The 24,190-nt window shown below is 45.2% G+C and overlaps 1 protein-coding gene across 1 annotated transcript in view; it reads left to right on the plus strand.

Moving 5' to 3' along the window:
- Positions 1-14,386, plus strand: part of BAALC (BAALC binder of MAP3K1 and KLF4) — an 86,415-nt gene extending 72,029 nt beyond the window's left edge. The window contains exon 3 of the mRNA XM_055432606.2: positions 13,100-14,386. Coding sequence (XP_055288581.2) covers positions 13,100-13,210 — 111 coding nt within the window. The 3' untranslated portion in view covers positions 13,211-14,386. The remainder of the gene's footprint in view (positions 1-13,099) is intronic.
- Positions 14,387-24,190: the final 9,804 nt, after the last annotated feature.

A 24,190-nucleotide genomic window follows, 5' to 3' on the forward strand; every position in this document is an offset into this window, starting at 1 on the left:
CAGAGGAGCCTGGTGGGCTATACTCCATGTGGTCGCAAAGAATCGGACACGACTGAGCATGCATGCTTTAGGACTACTGGCTTATTCATTCTACCCAAGAGCGTGTAAAAAGCATCATCCCATTTTATAGACAAGGAAACTGAAATTCACTTGATCAATGACATGAATAGGTCCTATAAGTGCTAGAGATGGGTGTCGGTAACATTAAATTGAAACAAGTGACTATATGAAAAATAGAGCAGATAGATCTTAAAGTCCTTTTTTGGTTGAAGAATAATGTGTTAGTCAGCTATTGCCACAATAATGCTGCATGGCAAAGCAAATCAACATTCAGTGGCTTAAAACAGCAGTCCTTCTCCTCACAATCACAACTTGAATGGCTAGACCTGACTTCAGACTCCAGGTCTAGCTTAGTCTGTTCCGTGTATATTATTCTGGGAGTCAGGATAAAAGAGCAGCAGCTCTCTGAGGTTTATTATGCCTGTGGGAAACCCAGGCGGGCAAAGCCATTTCATATCACTGCTCCCATCAGACCATCCAACCTCCTATTGGTCAAAGTAAGTCACACAGAAAAACCCAACATCAGCAAGACAAGGAAGTGGAGTCTGTCTGCAGTGGAGAGACAGCAAAGGATTAGCAATCTACAACAGACAGCATACGTACAGAAACATGTTCAAGTCAGTCCTAAGTTCGATGCATTTTAATAAGGCGACACACACATGTAACCATCATCTGTAAGGAGACACAGAACAGTGTCATTACACCAAATATCTCGTGTGCCCCTCACCATAGGGACTTGGATGTGCCAGTCACTATCCGCCCCCATAACATAACCACTCTCTGACATCTAGCATTAGAGACCAGTTTTGTTTATTTTTTACTTTTATAAATGGCATCATACAGTATGTGCTCTTTTGGGTCCAGCTTCTTTTGTTCAGCATTATGCTAGTGGGAATCATCCATGGCGTTGTGAGTTGCAGAAATTTCCTCACCTCCACTGCCATGTATATTTTGTTAAATGAATACACCACAATTTAACTCGTACTTGAAGGACATTTGGGTTGTTTCCAATTTAGGGCTGTTGTGAACAATATAGCAGTTAACATTTTTTTAAATTAATTTTTATTAGAGTATAGTTGCTTAAAGTGAATATTATATATGCACATATATTCTTTTTTTTGTATTCTTTTTTTTTTTTTTGTGGCTACATCGTGTTGCATGTGTGGTCTTAGTTCCCTGACCAGGGATTGAACTTGTGTCGCCTGCACTGGGAGCTGGGAGTTTTAACCACTGGACCACCAGGGAAGTCACAACCGTTAACATGCTTGTGCCCTTCGGTAGACATTCCCTTCTCTGGGGTGTATACCCAGAAGTAGAATTCCTGGCTCGTAGGATGGGTACATATTTGACTTTAACAGATACTGACACAGTTTTCCAAAGTGGTTGGATCACGTCACATGCTAACTGGCAGCGGATGAGTTCCAGTTAGGGACCATAAGAATGGAAGGCCAGTGAGCTGTGTTTAGTTCCATCTTTCTTAGGTTTTCTACATGCAGCCTGGGGTCTAAGCACTTCGTCATATCATTGATCCTCACAGTGTAGATATTGTCTCCAGTGTACAGATAAGAATGGAGCCTCGGGTGCTTCAGGAAAGCTCTCCCCACTCTGTGGTAATTAAAAGGGGGCCGGGTAGAGCCTGCCCTCCCTAGGCTCCAGCTGCTCTGAAAACTGTGTCCCTGAGAGTGAGGACCACACATCTGAGCAACATGACCAACACAGCACCGGCGGGGGAGATGGCGCACACTGATAAGCCCAGCACACAGCTTTTGTTTTTTCAGATCCAGTGAACAATGCTGTGTCCTAAGTATTTCCAAAATAAGATCAAGGAGCAGATAGCTTCAGTTTTAAGTGTTCAGACAACTGCTGAAGTGCATCAGTGGTCTTCCTGTCCTGAGACCTCACCGGCCACCAGGTGTCCTGACTTCCTCAAGGGCAAAGATTTCTACCAAAGGTGTCAGCTTACAAGACAGGCCCTCCTCTGATTGAAGCTTCTGTTAACACAACTCTCAGCTGCCTAGAATCTTCTTTTTTAAAAAATAAAAAAGGATTGGGCTTCCCTGGTGATCTAGTGGTTAAGAATCTGCCTGCCTAATGCAAGGGACACTAGTTCGATCCCTGGTCCTGGAAGATCCCACATGCCAGAGAGCAACTAAAGCTTGTGTGCCTCAATGACTGAGCTGCTGGAACTAGAGAAAGCCTGCATGTAGTAATAAAAACCCAGCACAGCCAAAAAATACACAAATACATAAATCTCTTAAATAAAGAGAAAATGGTTTTCTTCCTATTCCGTCTAGGGCTTTTGACACACTGTCTCTTCCTGGCGTGTCTCCTACTCCAGGCTAGAGCTTCCTGTGTTTTCCGTGTCTGGCTCAGGCAGTATCCACTGGCCTCTTCTAATCTGCCTTTGGCTCCCCCAAGATCACCTGTTAGTACTTCACAGCATTCCCCTGGACATCATCGGGCCACCAGCTAATGGTTCTTGGGCACTTTTTTAAAGCTCCCCTTCTCCAGAAGAACCTGTTCATGAAGCATACGTCATCATGCCCATGTGTACTCAGTGTTCCCGTTCAGATTGACAGACCATGTTTGTGGGTTAAAGGCAATCCTCACCTGGTGTGGAAAATTTCCTTGTCGGGTCGTGTAAGAACATTTTGGATTCATTCATCTGATGCTCACCCACTGAGTGCTGTCTGGGTGCCAGGCACTGTCCTGATGCCAAGGGGCCAGGAGTGGAAGAGGCAGCTGCCGATTTTAATGATACTGAACCTGGGGAGGCAGATAATACAGGGTAAATGAACAAAGCCTTACAGATTCGAAATGGTGCTTCAAAGGAAATGAAAGGTCACTGGTAGGGGATGGTAGTTCAGCTCAGTTCAGTCGCTCAGTCGTGTCTGACTGTTTGTGACCCCATGGACTGCAGCATGCCAGGCCTCCCTGTCCATCACCAACTCCCAGAGTTTACCCTAACCCATGTCCATCAAGTCGGTGATGCCATCCAACCATCTCATCCTCTGTCGTCCCCTTCTCCTCCCTACTCAATTTAACGTAGACATGATCCCACAGTTCAGATCACTTTCCAAAGGGTAATGGGGGCAGCTGACACTTATGAGCAGCCGCACCCCGCATTGGGAGCCCTGCTCCAATCCACGCCCCATCAGACCAACCATCTCTTTCTTTCAGTTCCCTCTGGCCTCTGCCTCATGCCTGGTGTTAATAGGTGATAACTGGTGGAAAGAATGTGACAAAAGTGATGTTTCACGAATTGGAACTGTCTCGGTGGGGCGCTCTTTCTTTCTCTATTAAACCTTGATTTGCTCCAGTCACCTGGGACCTTTCTGACTGAAGAGCAGCTGATAAATCGTCGACTGCTCCTCCCCACCCCTTCCGTGAGCCCAGCAGACAACACAAGGGGAAGCTCTGTAGCTGCTTGTTCTCTCCTGCTAATGAATTGCTCAGGAGCTCGGGGCCGCCTCCAGACATTACTCGTCAACCTGTTTCTTCAGGCTGAGGACTCCTGTTTTCCTCCTCCAGAGCTGTCTCCTCAAGTATTCAGCTAAGGTAGAGAAGTGAATATGGATGTAGCTCTGGGCACACGAAACTCTGGTCTGTGGCCAGCCTCCCAGTGGAGCCTTCACGTCCTCAGAAGCTTCATCTTTTTGGGTTTGCTTTATTATTCTCGGCAGAGTAGCCAGACCTTGCCAAACAAATTAGCCGATGCCTGGACTGGTTCTTGGCTAAGTAGCCTCTCCCTTCTTTGCTCCCAGCCCCCTCCTCTCTTCAGTGTCTAATTGTCAGCAAGGCTTGGCACAGTCCAGGAAAGGTAGGTGAAGCCTCAGAGATGTGGATGTGATCAGAATCGGGGTGGGGTGGGGTGGCGTAATCCCGAAAGGAGGATGAAACGAACCCAGAATTTCTCCTGGTGGCAGTAATATAAGATCCATGAGGAGAGTTTGGAAAGGAAATGTGAGTTTCTCTTAGAAAAACAAAAACATGACGTTAAAAGGAGAGAGAAAGAGAAAAAAAAAGGCACATTTAGGACAACAGGAGAGGAAGACCCGGTAGAAGGGGCCTCCTTTGATGCATGTTCTAGTTTGAGCCTGGGAAAAGGAAGCAATGTGGCAGTTTAGGGGTGGTGTGTGTGTGTGTGTGTGTGTGTGTGTGTGTGTTGATTTCCACAATTGCATGTATATATTAGCTGCTACCTTACGTAGATGAAGAATTGCAAGACTTGCTGTTCACCTAAGGGTCTGCAGAAAAACCAATTTGATTAGAAGACTCTCAGGGCAGACATAGAGAAGGAAATGGCAACACACTCCAGTATTCTTGCCTAGAGAATCCTGTGGACGGAGGAGCCGTGGGCTGCTGTCCATAGGGTTGCACAGAGTCAGACACGACTGAAGCGACTTAGCATGCATGCATGCATTGGAGAAGGAAATGGTAGCCCACTCCAGTGTTCTTGCCTGGTGAATCCCAGGGATGGAGGAGCCTGGTGGGCTGCCATCTGTGGGGTCGCACAGAGTCGGACACGACTGAAGCAACTTAGCAGCAGCAGCAGCAGGGCAGAGACCTTCTTATTCTCCTTTGCATTCTTCCATTGTCCCCTGAGCCTGCTTCAGAAGTGTGCACCTAGCATGTACTCACTGATTGGTTTTTTAATTGATTTTTTAACTGGAGGAAAATCACTTTACATTGCAATGGATTTTGTCCTATAGCAACACAAATCAGCCATAATTACACATATATCGCCTCCCTCCGCTCACCTCACCCCACCCCTCTAGATCATCAGAGTGCCTGGCTGGGTTCCCTGTGCTATACAGCAATGTCTCAAGCCTGTTATACAGAGTGAAGTAAATCAGAAAGAGAAAAACAAATATGATATATTAACTCACCGATTGTTGATGAATGCGGTTGGCCTGGGACTTCATTACGACTAGAAAGATTTCCCACGGGTCCACTCCCAACTCACCCCACCCCACCCCCCCGTGCCACCATCATATGATTGATGACTGTTCCCTTGGAGTCAGCTGCTTTTCTAAAGCAGGTTCTACTGCCCTCCTAGCATTTGATCTATCTGAGGTTTAAGTTGAAAAGCAACAACTCCTTTTGGCACCAGATACCTGATAAATAAAAACCCCTAGACTTAGTTAGCTTGAACTAGCACAAGTGGCTGTGTTCTGTGTAGGATTTGCTTCAGGTTTGGGGAGCTCTTGAGAATTTTGCCCAAGGCATGGTCTGACTCCTGCCTTTGGAGGCTAATATCCTGGCCCTTGGTGGAGTTGCTGAGCTCAAATGTTTCCTGAACAACCTCGTGTTAATGCCACCCTGGAGAAGGAAATGGCAACCCACTCCAGTATTCTTGCCTGGAGAACTCCATGGACACAGGAGCCTGGCAGGCTACAGTCCATGGGGTTGCAGAGAGTAGTACACGAATGACCAACTAACATAACATAACATATTGAGAGTTTTGCCCGAGGCGTGGTCTGACTCCTGCCTTTGGAGGCTGGCATCCTGGCTCTCGGTGGAGTTGCTGAGATCAAATGTTTCCTGAACAACCTCATATTAATACCAGTGAATCAGCAGCAAATAAATTCCTGGAATTGGGGAAACAGCTAGAAGTCTGTTATCGTGTGTCTCCTTTTAATGGAGCATGACGAAAAGAAGAAAAATGTCTTGAGTTGTAGCTGTCAAGGCTCAAGCTTTCATCTTTTGGGAAGGTGGAGAGGAAGAACCAACATTTCAGTGTCTACTGTGAACCAGACACCCTGTATATATACAAGGCATCATCTTTAACCCTCACAGTGATAAGTGGTCAGTAGCATCATTCATTCCCCAGCTGGAAAACAGGCTTGGAAAGGTAAGGCCAGCACGGCACAGGGATTAGTATCTGGCTGTGTTGGAGTTCAAATCCAGGTCTGTCTGCCTCCAAACCCTACGATCTTCCTTCCCATTTCCTGAAGGAAAATGGTGGAGAATTTAGTGTGAGTGCTAGCAATTGCAGGAATCTGTATGTGAGACCCAAAGCCCACATCCACTCTCCTACCATCTTTAGTTCAACTCACCGCCCCTGTTGACATTATGAAAGAAAGTGAAAGTGAAAGTCACTCAGTTGTGTCCAACTTTTTGCAACCCCATGGACTGTAGCCTGCCAAGTTCCTCTGTCCATGGAATTCTCCAGGCAAGAATACAGGAGTACATAGCCATTCCCTTCCCCAGGGGATCTTCCCAACCCAGGGATCAAACCCAGGTCTTCCTGTATTATAGGCAGATTCTTTACCTGTTGACATTGACTTTGGGCAAATTGCTTTAGCCTGAGTGACTTCAGCTGCCTCCTCAGAAAAAGAGCACACAGCTGCATTCCTGGCCGTCTTTCAGGGATGGTCCAAGGAACAATTAATGATAAGCATGATTGAAATCCTGTAGGAAAGTTCTAGAATGTTTAGGCAGGGCAATGCAAACAAGTTCTCCTCCCAGGGATTTTTTTTTTTCCTCTTTCTTTCTGAAGATGTATCTTTACACTTATGTCCTTCATCAGATTGTCAAGTGTCTGTTATGTGATAGGCACTAAATTAGATGCTGGGAATTCCAGACTGGGTCCCTACCCGCTTGAAGTTTTAATCTAATGAAGATGTAAAAATAAGCATGTAAATAAGTAGATAAATAGATAACCCAATCTCTGGTTAAAGGGCAAGAAGAAAGTACAGAGTACCAGGAGAGGAAATGAGACAGCCCCATACTGTGTCTGCTTAGAAAGTTCCTTAAATGCTCCCTAAGAAATGATTAGCTGTGATCACCTCTGGGGAAAGCATGGTGTGGCCCCAGCATGGGAGCAAGTATTGCTTGTCACTGTGCCCTTCCCTACTCTGTGAATTTCTTTTACCATAATTACATATCATTTTTATAATTTATAAAAAATACTAGTTACATAGAACATTGGGGTCTGATAAATCAGGAGCTCACGGACTTCCAGGTGGTCCAATGGTTAAGAATCCACCTGCCAATGCATGGGACACCAGTTAGATCCCTTGTTGGGGAACTAAGATCCCACAGGCCGCATAGCAACTAAGTCTGTGCTCTGCAACTAGGGAAGCCAGTGCCATGAGAAGCCCGTGCACTGCAGCAAAAAGCAGGCCCAGCTCACTGCAACTAGAGAAAGCTCATGCACAGCAGTGAAGACCCAGCACAGTCATCAATAAATAAATACATTTTCAAAAAACATTTTGATCTCAGGAAGCCTTGTTTTTCTTCATTGTCTACAAGGACCTGCAAAAAGGTCAGTACAGTCCTGTTAGGTATATTCGTGGAGTCAAAGCAAAGAACATCACCATTTCCATTTGGGAGAAAAGTGAGAAAAGGCTGAGGAGATTTAGTTGCCCTCTTGAGTTCAGGTCTCTTTTTGTGGGAATGAGCTGGCTCATTGACTTTTAAAACCCCAAAAGAAACACATCCATCTGCCAGGAAGTTATCACAGTCAGTCTGGTTACCCTTGAGAAATGGCAGCCAGTAAGTTACTATTAATTAAAAAGGCAGTATCGAGAGGACTAAAATCTATAATTCTAAACCTGCAGAAATTAAAATGAGGCGAGGGAAAAATAGAAAAGCTGTAAAATTGGGCGAGAAACAAGAGTGTGGCCATTAACAAAAGCCAGTGGTGATGAAACTCACAAGACAAGAATTTTAAAAGTGGAAGGATTGAATTAACAGACAGCCACAAAAGGAAAAGGTGCCAAACAGGCTTCTCTCAGCATTGAGTTGAGGACCATAAGATTCTTTTTTAAGCCAATAATTGCAATAGGGACACATTTTGCTTTCCTGTCATTGAATAAAGAGAGTTGGCTGTAAAATTAAAAGGCTCAGATGGCTAAAAACCACATCAGAGGGGGAAATATCTGTGTCATACAAAATGCCATCGTCCCAGAAGCACAAGTGGTGTAATTGTTCTGTGTGTCTATATAGCTCTTCTCAGAAGAGGGCAAACAGCTTACTTCTTGGAACTTCTAGACAAACTTTCTGGCCTTGTGGTTCTCTTTCTCATTCATCATCTTTGTCCCTCTCATTTGAGCTTCAAATCTGAGGTTTCCAAGTTGTAACTACATTTTAGCAACTGCCAACCTCCTAGATAATTGTGCCATTATAAAAAGGGTGGTTGCCTCTCTGAGGTCTCAGACTCGGAAGTTTCTCTTTCCTGTTTTAAGTCAATGCACTGTTGTTCTAATTGTTTCATTGGTCATATTAAATACACTAATTATTTGAAAGTGGATTTGTTTATGGCTTGGAATCGTCTGTGCATGTTATTAGAATACAGAACTCCAGTTTGTTCTTTATTCAAAGACAGATCTGCTGCTGCTAAGTTGCATCAGTCGTGTCCGACTCTGTGTGACCCCATAGACGGCAGCCCAACAGGCTCCTCTGTCCCTGGGATTCTCCAGGCAAGAATACTGGAGTGGGTTGCCATATCTAGTAGAGTTATTATTGTTGTTGGTATTTAGAAGTAGCCCCACCAACAGTGTTCTGGCCTAGAGAATTCCATGGACTGTATAGTCATGAGGTTGCAAAGAGCTGGACACAACTGAGCGACTTTCACTTTCACCGATAGTGATGGTTTCAGTAGAACAAGAAACATTCCCAGAATGTGGGATTTTGTTTGAAGATGGTCTTGGGCAAGCCAGAAGTTAATCACCCTATTAATGCTAAGTGACATGCTTAATTCTCTCCCAAACCCTCCTTACAAAAACCAGTAAGAAGCAGGCATTATTCCCCCTTTCAGATAAGGGAGCTGAGTTTCAGAGGTTAAAGCAATGTCTTGTACAGCTTGTTGTTTAGTTGCTAAGCCGTGGCCAACTCTTTTGCGACCCTGTGGACTGCAGCCTGCTCTTAAGCTAACTAATGGCAAAGCCTCATGCCAAGTCTATCTGGCCCCCAAAGCTTGTCCTTTGAACATCTTCACTGTCAGACTTTTGCTTCATAGATTTGAGAAATTGCCCCATGGACTTCCCTGGTTGTCCAGAGGCTTTGTTTGTTCTTTGTTCAGTCGCTCAGTCATATCCGACTCTTTGCGACCCCATGGATTGTAGCCTACCAGGTTCCTACGTCCATGGAACTTTCCAGGCAAGAGTACTGGAATGGGTTGCCATTTCCTTCTCCAGGGGATCTTCCCGACCCAGAGGTCGAACCCAGGTCTCCCACATTACAGGCAGACGCTTTACCATCTGAGCCAGAAATAGCCCCATGGACTTCCCTGGTTGTCCAGAGGCTGGGACTCAGGGCTCCCAATGCAGGGGGCGGGTTCGATCCCTAGTCAGGGAATTAGATCCCACCTGCCTCAACTGCTGCCATTAAAGATTCCATTTCTTCCTGACCCAGGAATCGAACTGGTGTCTCCTGCACTGCAGGCGGATTCTTTACCAAGTGAGCTATCAGGGAAGTCCCAAAGATCCATCAGTTCAGTTCAAAAGACAGACGACACAGCACAACCAAATTTTTTTTTGTTAATTGCTCCAGTGTACTTGAGATGCAAACCATACATATTCTGCGGCTTTTCTAGGAATGACTGTTTTGTAGCCTTTAACTCTTAAACAGGCTGAAAAACTAACGATCATCCAACTATTAAATGTTTGCTTGGATTTTTTTAAACTTATGAAGGCAGACTGAACCATGGAGCAAGAACACTTTCTGTGTAGAATTTTTAATAACTTGGTGAAACCTTGCCAATAACTCTAAAGAAAAGCAGTTCTACAGTTCAGAAAGTTTACATTTCCATTCTGGAAAGCTCTCTTACTGCCCTCTGGTTTGATGGGAATGCCGCCCACCACTCGGCTCATTTCAAATAAGGCCTCTGTGTCTCTATGCCACAGTCCTCAGAGGTTTTATGCAATAACACCCAAAATTGAAATCAGATGGAATCAGCCTCATAATCACTACCGTTATATTTCGGAAACAAAAATGGTTGTGGGACTCTATGGGTTTTCTGCTTTTATGGAAAAAATAAACCCATAAAAGTCACTGCTAAGCCCTAGTGCCAGTTCAGGCCTGGGGGAGCTAAGTGAAAAGTGAAAGCGTCAGTCGCTCAGTTGTGTCTGACTCTTTGCAGCCCCATGGGCTGTAGCCCACCAGGCTCATCTGTCCATGGAATTCTTCAGGCAAGCATACTGGAGTGGGTAGCCATTCCCCTCTCCAAATCTTCCAGACCCAGGGATCAAACCTGGGTCTCCTGCATTGCAGGCAAATTCTTTACCATCTAAGCCACCAGGGAAGCCCCAAGTGCAAGACTAAATTCTTAGACAATATTGACTACTGATAGTTAAAGAAAGGGTACATTCTCAGATATGTGGTGTTCATTCATTCACCCATTTATTCAACCAAAGTTAAACTGAAGGCCTTCTATGTCTCAGACTATGCTAGGTGCTGGGAACTTGCTGGAAAACAATGAAATCCTATCTCATGAAATCAATGAATAAGGCTAAAGTTGCATATAGTCAAAATGATCGATAAACATCCCTCAAATTACCCATGAAGTATTATCTTAGGTCAGGTTCCCTGGAAGCAGAGCTTGACATGAGGATTCCTGTGCAAGTAAGTGAGTAAAAGCGTAGTCTCAGGTGAAACCCTTACGGTGGTGGGACGCAGGGTGGAGCAGAGGATCAAGTTCTGCAAATACTGAGCTCAGCTGAAGAGTTGTTGCAGCCTCAGCTTGATTCCTCAGGGAGCTCCAGAGCATGAATGGCATCATGGATTTATACCCCCTTCAGGCAAAAGGGCCACTCTTTATATTCCCCATGATCAGGCATTAGTTTTGGGTTATCTCTAGAAATTCAGGTATAACCTGTTTGGTATTTCTGGGTGAGGTGGCTCCAATCAGATGAGGGCAATTCTCAAAAGAAGGGTGCAGCTCTGAGTGATTAGCAGCCAGAACTCAAAACAGTTGAGGGTTGGAGGCACCAGCCAAGTAGAGGGCATCTGAGAGCAGCATCGCCAGCAGCCACTACACAGGATTTATGCAACCTGTTCAGTTCAGTTCAGTTCAGTCACTCAGTCGTGTCTGACTCTTTGTGACCCCATGGACTGCAGCACGCCAGGCCTCCCTGTCCATCACCAACTCCCAGAGTTTACTCAAACACATGTCCATTGAGTTGGTGATGCCATCCAACCATCTTATCCTCTGTCATCCCCTTCTCCTGCCTTCAATCTTTCCCAGCATCAGGGTCTTTTCAAATGAGTCAGTTCTTCACATCAGGTGGCCAAAGTATTGGACTTTCAGCTTCAACATCAGTCCTTTCAGTGGATCTCCTGGCAGTCCAAGGGACTCTCAAGAGTCTTCTCCAGCACCACAGTTCAAGACCGTCAGTTCTTCAGTGCTCAGCTTTCTTTATAGTCTTCCTCTCACATCCATACATGACTGCTGGAAAAACCATAGCCTTGACTAGATGGACCTTTGTAGGGAAAGTAATGTCTCTGCTTTTTAATATGCTGTCTAGGTTAGTCATAACTTTTCTTCCAAGGAGTAAGCATCTGTTAGAAACCTGCATTTCATTTGTTTAAATACAACAGGGCAGTACAGGCCACCACATCTTAGGATGCACTACAGATGAAATCATTGGCTTATGTTCAGGGACCATGTTGTATGAAAAAGAGGCTTCTATGAACACTAGACTCACACCCAGAATGGGGAGATGCTTACCCGTGAGAGATGCTCCTACACATCTGAGACTTGTTTTCCAGGAAGCCGACTCTGAGATATCATCCTGTGGGATGTTCTTTGGGAAGTCAGTGCTGCAGGAGAGGGGGCTGGAAGCAGGAGTGGGGCAGAGGAAGTGGAGCCACAGTGCGGCTCTGACCACAGCCTCGGTGACCCCACCCCATGGGGAGCCCTGGAGCTAAATGGCTGGTCAGGGCTGGCCTGCTTTGGGTCAGATAGCTAGGCGTTTATACCCCTGCGGCACCCTCTCGTTGGGCCACCTCAGGGCCCAGGGTGAGGGGGCTTTCTGCAGCTGAGGCCGCCCTGAAGAGGCAGCTGGAGGCTGTTTGATGGCTGCACTCTCTGCAGCTGGGCAGAGGGCCTCCCTGGCGTGGGCATTGGAGGCACACACATCTCTGTCCAAGATGGCAACGACTCGGGAGGCCCATCTGTTGCTCGCTTGACGCCCGTGGTCACTGAGAAGAATAGGTGGAGAATTACCCTCCCTCCCCACCCCACCCCACCCCACCCCCCGAATCTGCAATTTCGTCAGTGCTTTACTATTTAATATGAATCCTGGACTTATCTCACTGGTGTGTCTTAGAAGTGGATAATCTACAGATTTAGAGAACAAACATGTGCGGAGAGGTAAGGAGAGAGGGGGCAATAATAGGGGAAAACAGTTATTATAGGGTTCTATGAACTCATGTGTATGAAACTTTCAAAAATTGTAAGGCACTGTGAAATTTAAAGAATCTTTCATTTAATTAAAAAATTGAAGAAAAAAGAAGTGGATAATTTACCCTATTTTCTACTTATCATACTTACCAGGTCTTTTCTTTTTTTCTCATTTTGGTTAGTGACAGGCATTGTATCTTATAGTCATTATCTTAGTTAGTGCTTATAATAACCTTATGAGTTAGGTACTGTTATTATCTTCCATCTTACAGATGAGGAGACTCATCTAAGGGTTAGAGAGGTTAGGAAAAAACTTGCCTACAGTGAAATTATAAAGTCAGTGTTTGAACCAAAGTCTGTCTGCCTCCAAAGCTCAAACCCTTAGCTATTCTATCAAAGCCAACTGTGAAATCTCTCACATTGCCCTTTGATAGACCTTTGCTAATTGATTCATTCATTCCTTCAACACTGCTTTACCAAGCATCTCTTAGGCCAAGCTCTGCACTAGGTTGGTAAAAGAGATTCAACAGAACAACCTATGAAAAGGAGTATACGTGCATGTGTTCTTATGAGTTATTCTTCCTGCCTCTGTGTGTGTGTATGTGTGACAACTTCAAGAGATTAATGCCAATATGAGGACCTTTGGATATTTCCTAGTAACTCAGTTCACTGCATTAAACTTTTTAACAGGCTAAAAGGGACACTAAGCGGACGTCTGCAAAAGAAGTCACCATTAATGTCGCAGACAGCATCCGACAGGTGGACAGAAGTCGAAGAATCACAAAGAACTGCATCAACTAGCAGAATGTTCCACCAGCTGAAGGGCAGAGGGACTTCCTTGGTGCCCTTCGCATCCTGGATACCGTCGAGGAACCTTGAAGAAAAGGTTGCCCTTGCTGCGTGGGAGCATGGCTAAGGGCTTTGGGATGCGGTCTTCGGCTGTTGAGACATTTTCAGCCTCCTGTATATCACAAAAATGCACTGGCACAGTATTCCCATAGGGAAATAAACCACAAATGTGTGTTCAGTTTGCCTCTTGTAACTCCTGCAGTGCAGTCTGATAGAAAAATGGTGAGCAAAAGCCACGGGCAAGTTTAGGAAACAGAAAAGTAGGAGGGGTGGGTTTCCGGCTGAGTCATGGTCAGTTCTGCGCTCTCCTGGCCACAATAGTATGTGCTGTTTCAGGCTAGCTTATTCCTTCATTCTTCCTTTTTTTAAAAATACTACTATCACAAAGCTTACTTAAAAGCTGGCTTTCACCCAACTTTCTTGAATGAGGAATCAAGAAACAGGAAAACTGTTACTCTTGTTTCCTTAGCTCAGCATGAGACAGATTCAGATCCAATTTTATACGAACTAACCCCACCAACAACCAGTGTGTCCCAAGGAGGCCTCGGTGATACAGTCACACCCATTTCTCTCTCACTGGTCTTCAGCATCCCCCCAGGCCGGGGTCCACATCAGCCTCTGAACAACAATATTACAATTTTGGTCACTTCAGACGCCCTCAGGGCTCTGCGGATGTTGCATATTTCCAGCTTTCCACTTTGCTTGTTTTCTTGAGTATTTTTTCTCTCCAGTAAGACCTTTGGCCCAATCAAAGACTGGGCTCACAAGAGGGAGAAAATCTGGGACATGTTGGCTTCCCTTAGGCCTCTCTGCATGGCTCTCGACTGTGTCATTTGGTATCTGCAAAGAAATCCCTTTAGGAAGTTAGTACCTGGTTGGTGTGAAGTCACATGGACTTTAGATCAACATGCACTCTGTTAGAAGTCAAGTAGCTGAGGGGGTAAATAAAAAAATTTTTTTTGATAGGAATAAAATTTTCTAGCATTTCTTTAAACATGTTAAGTGGACGTATTTTCCTCCAAAGTAATGTAGACTGATTTTTAAAGGACTGTCAACATGCCTGGGGTTGGGAAAGGCAGGACTAAAGTTGTACTGCATTATACCAATAAACTCCATGTTTAGCAGAAATGCGCAGTCTGATGGTGTATGTTTATCTAACATAGTCCAGAGAATTGACATGAGCTGGCTAAAAATTCAGATCCTTGGCCTCCTTACCTGCCAGCTATGTTATTCCTCAAACACAAGCAGGCAGTGTCCTTCCTTCCTTCAGTGGATTGTATATTTATTCATTAAACATTAAATGACAACCCTGTGTAAGGCAGATGCTGAGAGATTTAGAGTCTGGCCAGTCACTGCTGTGGGCTTCCCAGGTGGCACTAGTGGTAAAGAACCTATTTGCCAATGCAGGAGATGAAGAGATGTGGGTTTGATCCTGAGGTGCGGAAGATCCCCTGGAGAAGAAAATGGCAACCCACTCCAGTATTCTCTCCTGGAGAATCCCATGGACAGAGGAGCCTGGTAGTCTGTGGTCCATAGGGTCATAAAGAGTCAGACACGACTGAAGTGACTTAGCATGCATACATGCACAGTCATGGTTATATATCCTGAATCTGACGGTGAATTTAATAACTAGGAGGCTGGTTTAGACATTGAGACATATGTGGTGTGAATTGCTCTGCAGTGTAACCTCATTTTTACAGTCAAGCTAGGTTTCTCTGTCAAACTACAGATCTGGGCTTCCTTCTGATCACTCTACAATACTCCATCATACACAAAACTACAGTTTCCCAAGTCTTTATCATTTTGTGATACTTTGAGAAAGGGCTTTTAGGGAACTTTAGGTTCCAAAACTTTTAGAAATAATAATAAAGTAAAACCTGTGACTCTGGCATCCCCTCTGGCATTACTCAGCAGAAGCCACCCACTGCCAAAGCTTGGCATTCATCCACCCACTGCCAAAGCTTGGCGTTCATCAACACAGCAAATTTAAGGGCTCATGCACTGTGTTTCTGTGCAAGGTGTTCCTTCACCAGTCACCCTGCCAGTCGCTAGCTAAGCCCCCTTCCTCTTTGCAACCTTGTTTTTTGCATCACTTAACTACTGTATGTTGTTTGAAAGGGTGTCTCTGGTTTATCTAGAAACAGTTTCCACTTCCAGAGGAGAGGGGAATAAAGGGCATTATGTGATCTTTCCTGCTCCAGAACAATCTGGATCTCACCCAAGACCAGAAGTTAAACCTTGTTACTGGAAATGCATCTGGCAACTTTTTCAGGAGTCTGAGTTTCAGGAAGATTCTTACTGTCCTGTTACGGTAACACTTTCTATTGCAAAGTTTGTGTCAATAAAGTCATGGATTTCAAACACATGGACTGTTACAGAGAATCCTTACTAAATCCTAAATCTGTGTACCTAGCTGCTTAGATACCTTGTTTCTTTTAAACAAAGGGCTTTGGGCTTCCCTGGTGGCTCCTTGGTAAAGAGTCCACCTGCCAGTGCAGGAGACCTGGGTTCAATCCCTGATCCGGGAAGATCCCACTTGCCTTGGAGCAACCAAGCCTGGGAGCCCCAACTACTGAGCCCACATGCCACAACTTCTGACATCTGAATGCTCTAGAGCTCGTGCTGTGCAACAAGAGAAGCCACTGAAATGAGAAGCCCTCGCACCACAACTAGAGAGTGGCCCCTGCTTTCGACAACTAGAGAAAGCCCCCACGCAGCAAGGAAGGGCCAACCGAGCCAAATAAATATTTTTTAAATAAATAAATAAACAATGGGCTTTTACATAAGTGATACCCAAGAGTCCTCCCCAAATCCTCATGAAACAGGTAAGGGGAACACTGTTCCCATTTACAGTTTAAAAAGTATTTATAGTCTATTCAGCCAGTACGTGGCAGAACAAGGATTCAAGTGAGGAAGTTTGCCTGCAAATCCAGTGGTTTCCTACCATTATCACAGGAGGGCTTTTCCAGCTGGAAGGTCTAGCATGACCAGGAGATGGACTTGGAGGGGAAAGACTTGGATGGACTTTGCAGGTCATTACTCCCAGCCAAACCTAATTCTAAATAACATACTAACTTTCCATCTTTGAAAATGTGGAAGATCTTTCATCCCTGGGTCCTTATTGTCACTTACATACAGTCAGCTGGAGTTGATAAGGTTACGTTAGCTGAAGTTGGGGGTCTCCAGCTTGTGAGGGTCCCCACCACTCACTGTGGCCGACACATTGCAGCCTCCCCATTTGTTACCTGCTTGAGCTCTGAGACATTTGTGTTTACAACCCCTGCTCCAAATTGTGTTTCCAGTATATCGTTTTCATATTCTTTCCAGGAGTCATTAAAATATACAAGGTCCTTTTACTGAATTCCCACCATTCTGGGAAGTCAATCTTGGGAAAATTTTCTGAGTAGGCAAACTCTGAAAATGATTTCATTTTAAAAATTCTGTATTCACCTCCTCTTTCATTTACTCCATAGGAATTTCTCAAGAAGCTTCAATGTGTTCAAAGTTGAGATACAGTGAAGAATAAAACAGACTTGTCCCGTGCCCTTGTGGAGCTGGTGTTCTAATGGAGAAAACAGACAATAACGACATAAAGAAATGATCACAATAACTTAAGACGGTGATGAATGCTGAAAAGAAGACAGGAGTTAACAGGAGAATGGATTGGAAGGAGGCAGAAGCGGAAGCAAGGACCATTTAGGAAGCACTGAGGCAGCCCTGGAGGAGATGCAAGGAGCCGAGAAATGGCTTTGAAGATGGGTAGAAGTGGATGGATGCTGAGAACATTTCAGAAATAGAAACATTAAGAGCTGCTCAGGAACTGGTTTTCGGGAATGAAGAGAAGGGGGGAAATCAGTGAGATCCCTAAGTTTTTTGTTTGATCAAGAGGGTTTTGGTAAAGTAGTATAAGGCGAAGTAAAAAATTTGTTTGGGTCTCTTTGAAGGGGCAGGTGGCTCTCTCACCTGGGTTGTAATTCCCAGTCTCCCTTGCTGTGAGTTCCTAAATCATCTCAGCAATTCTGCAAATCCCCAATTTGGGGACAGCCACCCTCCGGAGAAGGCAATGGCAACTCACTCCAGTATTCTTGCCTGGAGAATCCCATGGACAAAGGAGTTTGGTGGGCTACAGTCCATGGGGTCACAGAGTCAGACATGACTGAGCGACTAACACACACACACACACACACACAGCCTCCGGAGAACTTGCCAACAAAATCTCAGACATGTTTAAAGGGACAATATAAAGTTTCTCGAACCCCAAACTATCAATAACTAAGCAAGCTTTCTTCCTCTGCAGTATCCTGAGTCCATGCATCTGCCCAATGCCCAAGCTTCTTAGGAAGGTTTTCTGAGAAACCATTCATGAGAATGGTTGCTGTCTTCATCTCAATGTGCCCATGGTACATTCTGTATTGGATAAGAAGTGCTTATCTTGAAAAAAGATACATTTGTGGTCCATAAACAAATTACTCAGGTAAGGAGCCAGTTCTCTGGTACATTTACCCTTAAGAGCTGAATTTTATATGCCAAGTCTTGCCCATATCCTGGAAATTTCAGGGCTGGATAACAGTTCAACAGTAACAAACAACCTTGTGTTCATCTTCATTGCTGGGCACTGTGCTAAGTGCTTTAGATATTCATCGTTACTAAATCCTTCCACTATCATTGAGTCAGGCTGGGACCTGAAACATGGGACCTGGGATCCCTTGCCGCAGTGCTTGCATCTGTGCAAATGTCCACTTGAGCAACAAGATACAAAGAAACTTTAAGAGTAAGAATAACTGTGTGCATGCACAGTTGGCCTAAATTATGAACAAAAAGATACAAAAAGACCAAACATCCAACTGCCACTTCTGAGGAGGTGAGAGCAAAAGCAGGGTGCTATGCATGCACCCCGCACATGCCACCACCACTAAAAGGGTGGGCATGCACCCCGCACATGCCACCACCACTAAAAGGGTGGGCCAATCACCTAAACTACCCCTCCAAGCCGACCCAATAATCCACTCCCATTTAAGGGACCAGCTTGCCCTCACTCAGGGAGTGAGCAAAGCAACCTGTTATTCCTTTTCACTCCTCCCTGCTGAAGCAGGAGCCCCAATAAAGCCTTGCCTGAATTTCTTGTCTGGCCTCATCAATTTCTATTTTTAAGGAGGCCAAGAACCCTGGTTGGTTACACCGTGAGATACCTTTGGCCTCATTTTATAAACAGGCACAGGGTAAATGACTTACCCAAGGTCACAAACCTAGTAAGTGGTGAAACCCAGGGGTCTGATTTAAGACCCTCTCATGGCTTAAACAGGAAAGACTCAAAGAAATATGTATATTCAAATACATCACTTGAATGAGCACAGAAAATCAAATCCTTTAAAAGAAAAAGAAAAAAAAAAAATGAAAAGATCCTCCCAAAATAGCTTTGAGAACTCCTAAAGAAGAATAGAGTCAGTTCATCTACCATTTCTTGAGCAAAATCAAGGCTAATGTTTAAAACATGGGAATGCCTCTGAACAAAGCAGATGGTGGAGATGAGACTGGTCACCCTATCCTTACTATTGAAGACTTGATCACATTTTACAACTTCAGACCGAGGGCCTGGGAAACACAGACCCAGGTTCAGCTCCAGGCTGGGCTGCTAATCAGTGTAAACGGCTTGGAGGTAGCACGACTCCTGGGACATGATCACAATATGGCTTTATTTTTGTTTCTAAGTTAGGTTTTCACCTGATGTTTCCAGCAGCTCTTAAGACCTTTCAGAGTACTCTTAGGCAGCAGAAAGCCCTCAGTTCAGTTCAGTTCAGTTCAGTCGCTCAGTCGTGTCCAACTCTCTGCGACCCCATGAATCACAGCACGCCAGGCCTCCCTGTCCATCACCAACTCCCGGAGTTCACTCAAACTCATGTCCTCAGAGTCGGTGATGCCATCCAGCCATCTCATTCTCCGTCGTCCCCTTCTCCTCCCGCCCCCAACCCCTCCCAACATCAGAGTCTTTTCCAGTGAGTCAACTCGTTGCATGAGGTGGCCAAAGTATTGCAGTTTCAGCTTTAGCATCAGTCCCTCCAATGAATATCCAGGATTGATCTCCTTTAGAATGGACTGGTTGGATCTCCTTGCAGTATAAGGGACTCTCAAGAGTCTTCTCCAACACCACAGTTCAAAAGCATCAATTCTTCGGCGATCAGCTTTCTTCACAGTCCAACTCTCACATCCATACATGACCACGGGAAAAACCATTGCCTTGACTAGATGGACCTTGGTTGGCAAAGTAATGTCTCTGCTTTTTAAGATACTATCAAGGTTGGTCATAACTTTCCTTCCAAGGAGCAAGCGTCTTTTAATTTCATGGCTGCAATCAGCATCCGCAGTGATTTTGGAGCCCAAAAAAATAAAGTCTGACACTGTTTCCACTGTTTTTCCATCTATTTCCCATGAAGTGATGGGACCAGATGCCATGATCTTTGTTTTCTGAATGTTGAGCTTCAAGCTAACCTTTTCACTCTCCTCTTTCACTTTCATCAAGAGGCTTTTGAGTTCCTCTTCACTTTCTGCCATAAGGGTAGTGTCATCTGCATATCTGAGGTTATTGATATTTCTCCCAGCAATCTTGATTCCAGCTTGTGCTTCTTCCAGCCCAGCGTTCCTCATGATGTACTCTGCATATAAGTTAAATAAGCAAGGTGACAATATACAACCTTGACGTACACCTTTTCCTATTTGGAACCAGTCTGTTGTTCCATGTACAGTTCTAACTGTTGCTTCCTGACCTGCATACAGGTTTTTCAAGAGGCAGGTCAGGTGGTCTGGGATTCCCATCTCTTTCAGAATGTTCCACAGTTTATTGTGATCCACACAGTCAAAGGCTTTGGCATAGTCAATGAAGCAGAAATAGATGTTTTTCTGAAACTCTCTTGCTTTCTCCATGATCCAGTGGATGTTGGCAATTTGATCTCTGGTGCCTCTGCCTTTTCTAAAACCTGCTTGAACATCTGGGAGTTCACGGTTTACATATTGCTGAAGCCTGGCTTGGAGAATTTTGAGCATGACTTTGCTAGCGTGTGAGATGAGGGCAATTGTCCGGTAGTTTGAGCATTCTTTGGCATTGCCTTTCTTTGGGATTGGAATGAAGACTGACCTCTTCCAGTCCTGTGGCCACTGCTAAGTTTTCCAAATCTGCTGGCATATTGAGTGCAGCACTTTCACAGCATCATCTTTCAAGATTTGAAATAGCTCAACTGGAATTCCATCACCTCCACTAGCTTTGTTACTAGTGATGCTTTCTAATGCCCACTTGACTTCACATTCCAAGATGTCTGGCTCTAGGTCAGTGATCACGTTATCATGACTATCTTGGTCGTGAAGATCTTTTTTGTACAGTTCTTCTGTGTATTCCTGCCATCTCTTCTTAATATCTTCTGCTTCTTTTAGGTCCATACCATTTCTGTCCTTTATCGAGCCCATCTTTGCATGAAATGTTCCCTTGGAATCTCTAATTTTCTTGAAGAGGTTTCTTGTTTTTCCTATTCTGTTGTTTTCCTCTATTTCTTTGCATTGATCACAAGTCACTGAAAGTTTACAAACAGGCACTATCTCTCAATTCAGAAATCAGAATGGCAAGTCCTAACCTGGATAGCATATTAAGAAGCAGAGACATTACTTTGCCAACAAAGGTCCATCTAGTCAAGGCTATGATTTTTCCCGTGGTCATGTATGGATGTGAGAGTTGGACTGTGAAGAAAGCTGAGCGCCGAAGAATTGATGCTTTTGAACTGTGGTGCTGGAAAAGACTCTTGAGAGTCCCTTGGACTGCAAGGAGATCCAACCAGTCCATTCTAAAGGAGATCAATCCTGGTTGTTCATTGGAAGGACTGATGCTAAAGCTGAAACTCCAATACTTTGGCCACCTCATGCGATGAGTTGACTCACTGGAAAAGACTCTGATGCTGGGAGGGGTTGGGGGCGGGAGGAGATGGGGACGACAGAGAATGAGATGGCTGGATGGCATCACCGACTCGATGGACGTGAGTTTGAGTGAACTCCGGGAGTTGGTGATGGACAGGGAGGCCTGGCGTGCTGTGATTCATGGGGTCGCAGGGTCGCTCACGACTGAGCGACTGAACTGAACTGAGCTGATGAATGTATCAACTCATCAGCCTGCACTCCAAGAGAGATTTCTTCTGGCCTTGTCCTTTGTTAGGGCCCACAGGAAGTGGACACCCTGCCGTAGGGAGGGGTTCTGAGCGCTTACCATCTCTTCTCTGCTTACCCCCTCCATCTTTCATTCTGGAATTTGCCAAAGAATAAGAGGAAAGGATACTCCGGTATTCTTGGGCTTCCCTGGTGGCTCAGCTGGTAAAGAATCTCCTACAATGCCAGAGACCTGGGTTCAATCCCTGGGTTGAGAAGATCCCCTGCAGAAAGAAAAGGCTACCAGTATTCTGGCCTGGAGAATTCCATGGACTGTAGAATCCATGGGGTTGCAAAGAGTGGGACGTGACTGAGCGACCTTCACTTTCACTTTCAAGAGAAAAGGAATCAAGAGTTCTTACTTGACAGTTGGAAGCTTGATTCCAGTTGTCAGGGTCTTCGGACACTAAATTCTTACTTGTTTCCTTATTGTTTTTCCCTGAGTACTTCTCTGTGTCTCCATAAACCCCCTTGCTGGGCCTCTCCAGCTGCCACTTTTGTGCTGGGGGCTGTGTGGCTTCCTTTCCCCCCTCTGCCCCTGATTCCAGGGCTCCCCTCCATATAGACACCTTCTGTTGAAGTCCATTACCCTCCCAAGCTGTTCTCTTGGGCAGGGGTCCAAAAGGCTCCAGTTTAGCTCTCGCTCCCCAGGCAGCATCTGTCCTATACAGGACACATGGTCACAGCAGGTCTCTCTACTGAGGAAACATCTGAGCTGACACCAGAGTGACCAGAGGGAGCCAGCCTCCTGGAGATCAGGGCAGAGAGGAGTCCAGGCGAAGTGAAGGACAAGTGCGAAGGCTCTAAGTGCGACTGGAGCCCAGGGAGAAGAGATGAGATAAGACAGCCAGGCTGGGGCCAGGTCCGGAAAGCCTCATGGGCTGTGGCAAGGAATTGGGAGTTATTTTTCAAAGCCTCCTCCCACCCCCAACCCCAGCTACTGATTGGAGAAGTAGATGGATTTGGATATACTTTTGAGGTTGAGCCCCCAGAATTTGGTTTTAGGCCTAGATTTGTGTCAGAGAACAAGTGAGGAGATCAAAGATGATTCCTAGATTTGGGGACAAGTTGATCACCTTATTCCTAAACCAACAGTCTTCTAGACGTTTTCTCCTTTTGTGACAGAAGTGATCACAGTCGGCGACTTTGTTTATTCTTGTCTTCAGAGGAAGATTATTTTCATCCTGCTCAATTTTTTATGTCAGTTGGAATATATTCATTTTGAAGAAGATTTAGTTTTTCCTGAGAGGAAATTAGGGAGCAGGAAAGGAATCTTTCTGATGGTAGCACATCTTTAACCCTCAAGACAATGTTGGAATCTAAGCTGGTGAGAGAGGGCAGAAAGGAATAAAGTTCCCCACACGGAGCTCAGCCTCTGCCCCGGCTAAGCTGCTCTTTCTGACTCCTTTTGACTCTTCTGCTCATACGGCTGTCACATCTTTTCTCTCCCATCCTCTTGTCTTTATTTCTCCCTTCCTAATTACCATTTCCTGGAGAAGGCAATGGCACCCCACTCCGGTACTCTTGCCTGGAAAATCCCATGGACGGAGGAGCCTGGTGGGCTGCAGTCCATGGGGTCGCGAAGAGTCGGCCACGACTGAACGCCTTCACTTTCACTTTTCACTTTCATGCATTGGAGAAGGAAATGGCAACCCACTCCAGTGTTCTTGCCTGGAGAATCCCAGGGACGGCGGAGCCTGGTGAGCTGCCATCTATGAGGTTGCACAGAGTCGGACATGACTGAAGCAACTTAGCAGCAGCAGCAATAACCATTTCCTAGTTGTATAAATTTGTCCTCATTAATGTGCCTTGCATCCAACAATCAATGGATGACTCTTCTCCAAATGCTCAAATCAGACACTCTGGAGTCACCTCTGACTATTCCCTCTCCTGTTGTCAGATTTCGTTTCCTACACTTCCCACCTGCTTCACATTTGTCTTTTCTGTTCCTTAGCCCCAGGCCACCAAGTCTGGATCTCTGCAAGTCTCGTTACCTCTCTGCCTCCCACGTTGCCTCTAATCCAGATTCTACACTGCTAACAAAATTATCTTTCAAAAATGCAAGTCTGATGAGAGCACTCGCTGCCCTCAAGGTTTACTGTAATAAAGCTAAGCTGACTAAATAGTTGTTTGACCATCAGTTTCTACGTTCAGATCAGAAAGTCTTTCTGCCTCTTCTCATTGGGAAGGTGGGCCATGATGAGCTTATGTCTGAGATGTTTCATTTGTGGGAGTGGCTCAGTGGGTCAGTGCAGAGGAAACATCCTTTATTTGCTCTCAGCTGCTGTCCCTGGCTTTAGTCCGGCTCACACCTTGCAGCACAGTGGACGTCCCAAGTACTGAGGTGAGGGGACTAGGTACAATTCCATGTCTGCCGCTTCCTTGCTTTCTTTTTTAAATATTTATTTATTTATTTGGCTGCTCCAGTTCTTAGTTGCAGTATGTGGGATCTAGTTCCCTGACCAGTGAATGAACCCAGGCCCCCTGCATTTGGAGCATGGAGTCTTCGCCACTGGACCACCAGGGGAGATCCCACGTCTGCTCCTTCCAATCCATTCGACTGTAGGCTAGTCATTTAATCTGTCCAAGCCTCATTTGCCTCATCTGTAAAACAGATGCAGTCAGTAAATAAACATTAGTTCAATGTGAATCTTCCCTGCTACTGAATTTTCAGTAGCTCTCATTGCCAGACTTAAGAATGAACTTCTTGGTCTGGCTGGTTTTCAGAGCCTTCGCTGTCTCTGCAGTTCT

This window comes from Moschus berezovskii, chromosome 16, assembly GCF_049115385.1.
Source record: "Moschus berezovskii isolate FMDL1 chromosome 16, NW_MosBer_1.0, whole genome shotgun sequence".
Lineage (NCBI taxonomy): Eukaryota > Metazoa > Chordata > Mammalia > Artiodactyla > Moschidae > Moschus > Moschus berezovskii.